At 40.3% G+C, this 10,878-nt stretch overlaps 1 protein-coding gene and 1 long non-coding RNA gene across 2 annotated transcripts; both read left to right on the top strand.

Moving 5' to 3' along the window:
* The first annotated feature begins 3,930 nt into the window (after positions 1–3,930).
* LOC109081857 lies at positions 3,931–4,289 on the top strand. The gene is made up of 2 exons (XR_002016300.2): positions 3,931–4,083; positions 4,179–4,289. It is a non-coding gene; the product is annotated as an uncharacterized LOC109081857 (long non-coding RNA).
* Positions 4,290–5,151: 862 nt separating this feature from the next.
* Positions 5,152–8,372, top strand: LOC109081856 (counting factor associated protein D-like). The gene is made up of 7 exons (XM_019096820.2): positions 5,152–5,358; positions 5,480–5,539; positions 5,614–5,706; positions 5,797–5,969; positions 7,342–7,591; positions 7,685–7,880; positions 7,976–8,372. Exons 1-7 carry the CDS (start codon positions 5,313–5,315, stop codon positions 8,112–8,114), a joined length of 957 nt encoding a protein of 318 aa, XP_018952365.1. The 5' UTR covers positions 5,152–5,312; the 3' UTR covers positions 8,115–8,372.
* The last annotated feature ends 2,506 nt before the right edge of the window (positions 8,373–10,878 follow it).

Raw genomic sequence — 10,878 nt, 5'->3', positions numbered from 1 at the left:
CAGTAAGTATATGTAGTTAATTAATATTGTTCAGTACTTAAATGTATAATTACACTGTAACAAGGACACCTTAAAATAAAGTGTAACCAGTGATGTAATCAAAACATAGTCCATGGTACGTACTCTGGTACAGAAGGTGGCGGTATGCACCTGATAAAATCATGGCTGTAATCCACCATAAAACTAAAAGAAGAAGAAGAACCTCTTTATCAGGTGTGATCATCAACTAGTTTAGACAAACCCCCTCCCCTTAACCCCAACATTCATGCACATGAGCTCCAGGTGTAAAACTCCATTCAGCATTGGGTGAGCAACTTTTCAGGAATAAGGTGAGGATGTCATGGTCAATTGTACTTGTTGATTAAAGTTAAAATATTGCATCATTGAGATTTGCCTTCAGTTAAAGGGCTAGTTCACCCAAAAGTTAAAATTCTGTCTAATTACTCACCCTCATGTCGTTCCAAACCTGTAAAACCTTCCTTCTTCTTCGGAACACAAATTAAGATATTTATGATGGAATCTGAAAGCTCTCTGAACCTCCATAGACAGCAATGATTCCCAAGATCAATGCACAGAAATATAGCAAGGACGTTGGTGTAATAGTCCATGTGATATCAGGGGTTCAACTATAATTTTACGAAACTACCAGAATACTTTTTGTGCGCAAAGAAAACAATAATAACATAATTTATTCAACAGTCCTTCTCCCCGAGTTACAGTCTAACGCCATCTTGGAGAGTACCAAGAATGTAACCAACGTAATCAGCGTTGTTTACATTCAGCATGCGCGCGCTGTCTACTGAACTGATTACATGCTGATTACACTGATGACAGAAAGGGCACATAAACCGCCTCGAGCTGGAAGCAGTGTTCTTGGCTCTAAAGGATTTTTGGGTGTAGCTGCAACAGCTGCATGTACTGATTCGCACCAACAACATGTCTGTGGTTTCATACATAAATCACCAAGGAGGTGTGTGCTCCAAGGCTTTGTAGAAGCAGGCAGCGAATCTCCTGCTATGGGCAGACCATCACTTCCTCTCCATCAGAGAAGCGCACATCCCTGGTCTCCTGAACCACGGGGTGGACATGCTTTCGAGGGAAGGGATTCCTCAAGGAGAGTGGAGGCTGCATCCCGAGTCGGTTTGAATGATTTGGAATTGCTACAGCAGAGCAGAAGTGGATGTGTTTGCGACGATTGAGAATGCGCATTGCCTGCTGTTCTTCTCTCTGTCTCACTCCCCAATGGCCCAGTTCTCACCTCTATGCATTTCCCCTGATTGCCCTGATTCCTCAGGTCATCAGGCGGGTCAGGGAGACCAAGTGCTCTCTCCTCCTAGTGGCCCCACTCTGGAGGAACCATGTCTGGTTCCCAGAGCTAGTGCAGCTCTCAGCAGCAGCCCCGTGGCCCATTCCACTGAGGAGGAACCTTCTCTCAGAGGTGAAAGGCATGATTTGGAATCCCCGGCCGGAGCTGTGGAGCCTTCATGTATGGTGCCTCAACGGGAGCTTAATCAGCTCCAAAGAAGAGTAAGCAATACCATTTTGGAGGCAAGAGCACCATCTACAAGACGGCTTTACACCCTAAAATGGTCGGTCTTACTCAAAAGTTTAGTCCAGTCCAAATGAAGTTAAATAAAAAGCACCTATCCTTAATAAAAAGTGTCTCACACAGCTCCAGGGGGTGAACAAAGTCCTCCTGTAGCGAATCAATGCGTTTTTGCAAGAAAAATAACCATATTTAAAACGTAATAATAACTTAAATTTAGCTTGCGCTCACTGTTGTACACAGAAGCAGCTCCGGGCAGATGACGTATGAGGTCATGCGACTCAGAAGTGACGAATGGGGAAGCTCAGGGGAGAGTTCAAAACAAAACAACAACAAAACATGAATTAGAAGCACAAAACGAGGATTTGTAAAGAAGAATGTTGGAGGATTTTGATATCAGACTTTGCTCCTGTTAACAAACTTTGGTTTTTACGAATCTCACCAGCGCATGCACAACGCTGACCTCATACGTCATGCCCCCGGAACTGCTTCTGTGTATAGCTGTTGGCGCAAGCTAGATTTGAGTGATTATTATGTTTTGCATGGAGGCTGAATGCTCCTCACCCTCAGACCATTTCGTACTTGGGACTTGTCTGTAGTCCTGCGGGCCCTAAGAGGGCTCCCTTTCAAGCCACTCTGGTCGGCCAATTTGCAGCCCTTATCGCTTAGAACAGCCCTCCTCCTTGCCTTGGCTTCGCTGGTTAAGCAAGTGGGTGACTTGCACGCACTGTCAATCAGTTTCCTCATGTCATGAGTTTGGGCCTAATGACTGTAAAACCAAGACATGGTTATGTTCCTAAAGTGCTCTCAACTCCATTCAGAGTTCAGGTGATCTCCCTATTGGAGCTCCCCATAACAGATGGTGAGCAGGGTCCGAACATGCTCTGTCCAGTATGGGCTCTGAGAGTATACCTAGAGCGCTCTAGCTTGTTTAGGCAGTCTATGCAGCTTTTTGTTTGCTTTGGAGGCCGCCAAAAAGTACCGCCGGCCACAATGCAGCGATTTTCTCGCTGGATTGTTGATGCGATAGCCTTGGCTTATGCCTCAGAAGGCTTGCAATGCCCTATAGGTGTGAGTGCCCATTCCACAAGAGGGATGGCCTCCTCCTGGGCATGGTCCAGCGGAATTTCTATTGGTGAGATCTGTGCGGCCACCGGCTGGTCGTCGCTATCCACATTTGCCAGATTTTATAACTTAAACGTCCCTGCTTTACAGGCCAAGTTCTGTCTATTTAATGTTCCACTGGTTATATTGTTGCTTCTCAGCTACTAGCTTGGAGCACAATGTGCTCAGGTTCTTAGGGGTCCTTATTAGTGCTCGAAAACAGGGCTCGCAGAGCAGGATGTCCTGTATCTGCTCATAGCACGGTGTGATTGGATGCATTCCCCATACACAATGTGAAGTGAATGTTCGAAAGGGAATGCTCCGGTTACTGAAGTAACTTCGGTTCCCTGAGATAAGGGAACAAGCATTGTGTCACTTGCCGTGCTATAAGCCACACGCAAATCGATGACTGTTGCTTCAGTTGAATGATCCGTTGAAATGGTGCTGCGAGCCGACTTATATACACGTCGGCTCTGCCTTTTCTGGTGGGCTAAAGCACCATTGGTTTGTGCAGCTACACAAACATGAACAAATCAGGCTTCAGTACAGAGTAAAACAGTTTTCCCCATACACAACTCTCGTTCCCTAATCTCAAGGAACCTAGGTTACATGAGTAACCGGAGCGTTTTCCCGTGGAATTGGGCTAATTTAACACTAAGGAAAGATATTTATCCCCTGGAATGCAAATTTTAGCAGGGGAACACCACCCAAAAAATGTGTATTTTACCCCTGGAACGCATTTATTAACTGGGGACCCCCTCGAAACGTGATTGGGCTAGTTTTGAGTAGGGATTGGGCAGGTTTTATTTTGAAAACCTGACAACCCTGTAGGGAACTGAGGTTACAGTAGGAGACGTTTGTCAAATAATCAATTTGTGAGAAGTTTGTGAATAAACGGATTTCTTTACATACAAAAAACTGATTAGGTTGTGTGTCATTTTGGTGGACACTTGTGAAAATGTTTCTGAGTTCACGTCTTAAACCCAGAAAAAAGAATCAAAGAATCGTGTAAAACCCAGTAAACCTGAGATTATGATATGTGACATTGGAACAAAAAAAACTGTTTGTATTAAACACAGACCATTACTTCATTCTTTATTTCTACTGTTGTAGGCTCTTTTTGTAAATGAAAGCATTTTAAATATTAAACAAGTGCAAACTTGGTGTTTAATGAAAAATTTGTTACATTTGCAAAATCATGTGATTGTGTTAACCCATCTATGCAAATGTATGTTTATGTAGAGACAAAAGAAGATTAATCACTGTCTTTCACCATCAGTTCAGTGATTGTGTGCATTTGTGATGACACCGATGAATGATACAACACAAAAAAGCTTCAGTCTGTTTGGCCCCTTTAAGCAGAAATTCAATCGTCTGTATAAAAGTGAGAAGGAACACAAGGAGCGTGAGAACTACTTTATACATACTCAACGGTGAGGAAAATGACAAACTTTGCAATATAGTAGCAGTAAACAATCTGTGTCTGATTTAATATATGCATGCTTTCTTTTTACATCTTCTTTCTCAGGTTTGTGCACTCTAGAAACAGAGCCGGTCTTACATATAGTGTCGGTATCAATAACTTCGCTGATTGGTCAAAGGCAGAGCTGGCCAGGATGACAGGAGGTATTCCAAATAAGGAAAAGGATGTTACAAAATAGTCCTCACACATTTCTCTGAGTATGTGGCCAATGTAAATAATATAGTTTAAGCCTTTTTTTTGCTACAGATTGTCATAAAAATCTAAAGAAGAAAAAAAAGAGAATTCCTTCTTAACACAAGTACAGCATAACTCATGTAAACTTAAACTGTCCTTTAATAAGTGGTATTTTCAGCTTTTTCTTAATAATCTTTGTAATCATTTAATGAGATTAAATTGAGTATCTACAATCTAAAATATGAAAATATAATTTAAAAAATATTACATTTATTTGTATAATTTTTTTGACCCTTTGATCCATCTGTATAAATTTGAAGAACAAAATTCTATTTAGTATTTATATACTCATCATCAGCTATTTCTTAAGTAGACTGATCTATCACTGTTGTCACTGTAAATCAGTGTTCAACATGTTGAACTTTAGCCGATTGTAAACAGTTCCTTACGTAATGTACACACAGTGTCTCTTTCTACTAACTTAAAAACTAATACAACACTCTAGCTTGTCAATCCTCAATTTGTTCTCAGAGATTATTCTGGTAGTTTAAAGTTAAGTTGATTCTTATATTTCCTTATGGCTTTTGCATATTTCAACCAATAATGCAGGTATTGTTGTCCTTTCAAAGCTTGGCTACATATCTGCAGTGTGTTTGCTCAGAGGTTTTGCAAGCAGGGGGAATGATGGACCGATTACAGGGGTCCTACAACAATCACCCCTGCAGTCTCTACTGAGAGGAGTCAAACATAGACCTTGTCCTGGCTCAATAAATATTTGTCCACCCACCGATGGCCCCTTATGTAATATGACGTTAAATCAGTCCCTCCTTCATGTTTTATATTGGGAACCACTTTTATGGTTCCCAACACACATTTGGTCGCTGGTGCAAACACTAACGACCCCTTCTTAATTTTTTTGTTTTTTTGGGAGGGTCTTTCTTTCAGACTGACAAAAGCTTATCATCATCTCCAGTGGATGTCTGTCTGGTTTCTTAAGATTACATTATGTGGCTTCTTCTAGCTGGGTTTGTGCTGCTGGTGTGTGCTGCAGGTAAAAGAGAAAACAGCACACAACAGGATGAAAACATGCAGAAGTATGCTTGGTTATGTGTTTTAGTTAGAAAGAAGTTGATTAAATTAATTGTGTGATTTCTCTTTGCTTTCTTCCTCAGATGCCACACCAGTTGGTGGCAGAACAGTTCCCGATTTTGGAAAGATGTATCATGTCAAAGGTACATTTTTGTCAAACTACAGAGTACATCCCAGTACAGTACACTTCTTTTTTACACTATCTCTTTTTATGTAGGTGAGCTCTCTCTGCCATATTCTGATTTAAAAGAGCCATTTGAAGCTTGGTATGACCTCGACGGAAACAGAAGTCGAATCGACTATCATGATGGTCAGTGATCATCAGATAATAAAATCAGGCAGTATTTAAATGGAAATAGATTATGTATGTAGTTTCTTATCACTGATGCTCTCTATGCAGGAACAGTGCATACTTTTCTGATTGGAAACGACTTGGATTATGGTGCCATTTACAAGATCACACCAATCACCACATCAACCGAAATCCAAGCTATTAAGTGTTTCCAGCTTAAAGGTACCAAGGAGGATCCAATACGACCACAGGCAGCACTGCCTGATCTGCAGGGCTTTGAAGTACGTACTACTTAGGGATACTGGGAAGTTCACCCAAAAATGAACAATTCGGCCCTGTGCACATTCACAGTTGTCTGAAATAGTTTGGTCTACATATGTGTTCCCTCTCTACCCCCTCATGCTAGCAAACTTATAAAAACATGCTAGTGATGTGCTAAAATATACCAACGTCTCTCAAAAACATGTTAACAATGCCTAGCAACAACCAGCAGAGGACTCTTTTTAAAGGTCTAATGGTTTTTATTTGGTTTCTTAGCAGTCTGATGATGTTAAATGAGGTCTGAAAATATAAATGTTGTTTTTATTGGTCTGTTTGACTTTTCTTAACTTCTAAAACCTTCAAAGTTCAAGCTTTAAAACATTATTTAAAACTTTTGGATAAAGTTTTGTCAAACCAAAGTATGTTATCAAACTTTACTCAAGTTCAAAATGCCGTCTTTTGTGCTCTGTAGAAGAAGGTCATAGGTTTTAAGCCCTATTCGGTAACGGTTTCTCATGGGGATGCAAGTTATTTTCACCATTTACAGGGGGTAGTCTGTGATTTTATTGGCGTCTGAATACAGAATGTCAGTGTTTATCTCTCACCACCCAGGTAAAAATCCCCGGTCAAATTACCTACTGTTTTTTGACAAACACCAAAGTTGTGTGCCGTCCGAATCCATATCTCTGAGTTTACGAGGAGAAAAACATAATGCAATATTAATACCTTTTTGACCACTGCCGAACACACTAACTGTTGTACTTCGCTGTTATTTGCATGCATATTTATGAAATGCTGGTATTTAAAAGAACAATAGGCTACTTAATAAATGCTCCACCACAGCAAGTGGGAGCAGAAAGAGAAAAGCCAACGCTATCTCACGACCAATTCGTACGTATTTTACGAGGTGGCTAAACCGCTGTGTCGGTTAGGTTTAGGGGCGGGGTTAGGTGTAGGTCATTCGTACAAATTCATACGAATTAGCCACCTCCAAAAATATGTACGAATTGCCGTGAGATCGGGTTGGAAAAGCACGTAAACATTTTAAATGGGTCTTTATTATGGCAACAGCAGCAATGCAACTTTAAAATGTGAATTATAAACCGTTTTTTTTTACAGCGTTCCCGGGTTGTAGGATCACAGAACTTGCTCCTCCACTGTGAATAAATCACCAACCGAATCCATGAGTTTTATCACTGAGGTGATATGTAAATGTATTTTTACAGACGTCCATATGAGAAACAGTTGCCGTCCCGAATAGGGATTTTGAAATATATGAACAACTTTACATCCCACAGATTCATTAAATTGTAATGCAAACCAAAACATCAACAAGGATGAAATGTTTGAGATTTTGTGTTTTTTGATTGTTTATTTGTTTGTTTTCTGCAGTTTGAGAAGATGGAGAATCACACAGGTGTTCTCTGTGAGGTCTGGGAAAAGGTCACTCAGGCTGGCCATAAGAAGAACACGTATCGTCTATGGGTCACGCGTCCAGAGGGAAATGATTCCCCAGCCACCCCTCACCGCTTTGAGATGTTGGGGTTTAACACTCTTTTGGAGTCCCACAATGACAAATACACTATTGACTACAGTAACTTCAGCTCTCAAACTGAGCCTGACATTTTCATACCACCTGGAGGTAACTGAAAAACAAACATTCAGTGAAATGACTATTTCTGCCTCTTTCAAAACATCATCTAATCAAACATTCACTGATGTATTGTGTAATTAGGAATGACCTGTGGAGAGTTTCCAGATCCTGTTGAGGAGCATCAAATATTGGCCAACCCCATTCAAGACTATGTCAACACCTCTCCTGTTAGCCACGCCCACCGTCTGTTTGGCCCCTTTAAGCAGAAATTCAATCGTCTGTATAAAAGTGAGAAGGAACACGAAGAGCGTGAGAACTACTTTATACATACTCAACGGTGAGGAAAATGACAAACTTTGCAATATAGTAGTAGTAAACAATCTGTGTCTGATTTAAGATATGCATGCTTTCTTTTTACATCTTCTTTCTCAGGTTTGTGCACTCTAGAAACAGAGCCGGTCTTACATATAGTGTCGGTATCAATAACTTCGCTGATTGGTCAAAGGCAGAGCTGGCCAGGATGACAGGAGGTATACTGATTCCAAAAAAGGAAAAGGATGTTACAAAATAGTCCTCACACATTTCTCTGAGTATGGCATAACTTATGTAACTTAAACTTTCCTCTAATTAGTGGTATTTTCAGCTTTTTCTAAATCATCTTTTTAATCATTTCACTTGATTAAATGGAGTTTCTGCATCTTCAAGCTTATTTTGGAATCATTTTCAATGTATGGTTTGTAACTGGTCTGTTTATAAAGTTCTCATTGTGACACTGCTTGTCAAACTCCACATGGAACGGAATTCTGATGATTAAACTGATATTGTGTAATCTTTTGTATCAGCCTATTCAATCTGTTTATTTTTTTATTTTCTTTTTCTTACATTAGGATGAATTAAAAATAAATAAATAAAGACATTCTTTGTTACTGTAATATATTGTTAAAAAATATTACATATATTTTTTCCACTGTGCCAGTAGCTTATCTCCTTTCTCTGATGTTACCTCGCATCTCTCATTTCACTACATGTCACTGGTGAAAGATGTGTCAGAAAGAAGTGTCTGATAAAATAACCATCTTATTAGGTCTTGCATTCTCTACTCATTCTAATGCCCATAAAATAGCTCCTGTTTCAGCTGCAGACATAGAAAGAGCCTCATTTAGTCTACTGCAAAATAAACATGGCACAACTAGTTAATTTGAGATCTGAATCCTTTGATCCATCTGCATATATTTGAAGAACAAAATTCTACTTACTATTTATATACTCATCTATTTCTTAAAGGGGTCATGGCATAGATTATTTTAATATGTTCCTTGGCAGAGGCAAAACTGTACCCAAATTTGCTTTTAGTAGAAAAGACAACTCAATACAACAAAACTCCCAATAGTAAAATTAACAGTGAATCCAAAATATACCTTCAAAACCAACAATTATCTATTTACAAATCATATACAAAAGTAATGGATTAAAGTCAACAAAAGTGAGGGTCAAGAGCGGTGCTAAAGAAAATAAAATAATAAAACATAAACACGCTAACTAGCACCAATCAAAATCTAAGATTAAAAAAATAAATTAAAGAAAATTACATCTTCAGCGTAGAACGCCACTAACTACACTGACTTACAAACATAAATACAGAAGTTGGCAACCGCTTATAAACTAGTGTGTTTAGACAACTTTACCCTGCGTGTAGTAAGATGTAAGTCATGTGACATGCTTCACTGGTCCCAACACTACAGTGGGTACGGAAAGTATTCAGACCCCCTTACATTTTTCACTCTTTGTTATATTGCAGCCATTTGCTAAAGTTCTTTTTTTTTTTTTTTTTTATTGTACACACAGCACCCCATATTGACAGAAAAACACACAGAATTGTTGACATTTTTGCAGATTTATTAAAAAAGAAAAACTGAAATATCACATGGTCCTAAGTATTCAGACCCTTTGCTGTGACACTCATATATTTAACTCAGGTGCTGTCCATTTCTTCTGATCATCCTTGAGATGGTTCTACACCTTCATTTGAGTCCAGCTGTGTGTACATTAATGAGGAAAAAAATGAACTTAAATGATTTTAGCAAATGGCTGCAATATAACAAAGAGTGAAAAATTTAAGGGGGTCTGAATACTTTCCGTACCCACTGTATGTGTTGAAGAAGGACTTAAATAAACTTGGGTAAACCGCGAGTCGAGCAACAGCGTAAAGGCAGTTAAACCATTGAAAAGTAAAGTTTCACACGAGAAAACACATAATAACTCAAATTTGGAAAACAGGAACAAACACCAAAAGCAAACCATCCATCCATCAAGTCGCCTGAGCTGCGGTGGCTCATAGCACAGATCTCATCATGCGAAGCAAATGGCCACGGCCAATAGCAAGGTTCAATTTATGGAGGAGGAGGGAGGAGATGGAGCCACTCCCGGTCTGTTGAACCCAAGTTCGCTGAGGGCAACCAAGTGGTCTGCTTTATCCAATGGGAGCATGTCTTTCAGTGTGTCGGGCAACTGCGCAGGCTAAGTCACCATAGGCAGTAGTATGACTTGCTAGCCAGGCCACATGTCCGAACAAAGATGTGCGCCGACAAGCAATTATGTCTGTGATTGTTGGCAGACCAGTGCGTAGGTTAATGGCCACGTTTGTTTGTTTGTTTTGTTTTTTACCATGATACGTGTAGGCCCAGGAAGGAAGCCTCCCACTCAAAAGGTCAAGAAATGTTACCAATTTTGATGCAGATTTGTCTAGCAACACAACATCATCTGCGTAGTCTAGGTCAGTGAAATCATGTTCTGGCAACTTAACGCTACTCTGTGATGCTATTCGCTCAAGGATCCAATGACTCTGCTGAAAAGTGCTGGGGCCAGAACACAGCCCTGCCTAACTCCAGAGGTAGTTGTAAGCACCTCGGACAGTGAGCTATAACCCTCACTCTGGCAGTAGTACCTGAATGAATTTCCTTAATAGCCGCGTTTCCACTGTTGGGCCAAAAGCGGGTGTGATAGTGTGTGCCAGGGCCAGTCGCGTTTCCACTGTCACTTCCGGGGCTTGATCGTGCCTTGTCGGTGCTTCCTCGGGGACAATGGCCCAGTTTTTTTTCAACGAAAAACTTGGGCCAAAGCGGGCCAGCGGGGGCTAGAGGAGTGGTTATGAACAAAGACGGCATTTTCCTCGGGGACAATGGCCCAGTTTTTTTTCGGATCTTGCAAAAGCTAACAGCTATAAAACCCCAGCCTTGTTAAAGCTTTTCAAATAAATTTAGCTCAAAGGCCACTTTCAGCGGACAGCAGTGAGTGTTTGAAATAACCTGATCGGCGATGTGGATTATGAACATCAA

Source organism: Cyprinus carpio, chromosome B19, assembly GCF_018340385.1.
Source record: "Cyprinus carpio isolate SPL01 chromosome B19, ASM1834038v1, whole genome shotgun sequence".
NCBI classification, from domain to species: Eukaryota; Metazoa; Chordata; class Actinopteri; order Cypriniformes; family Cyprinidae; genus Cyprinus; species Cyprinus carpio.
The sequence above is the reverse complement of the archived record's forward strand: the minus strand, read 5'-3'. Positions and strand labels throughout refer to the sequence as shown.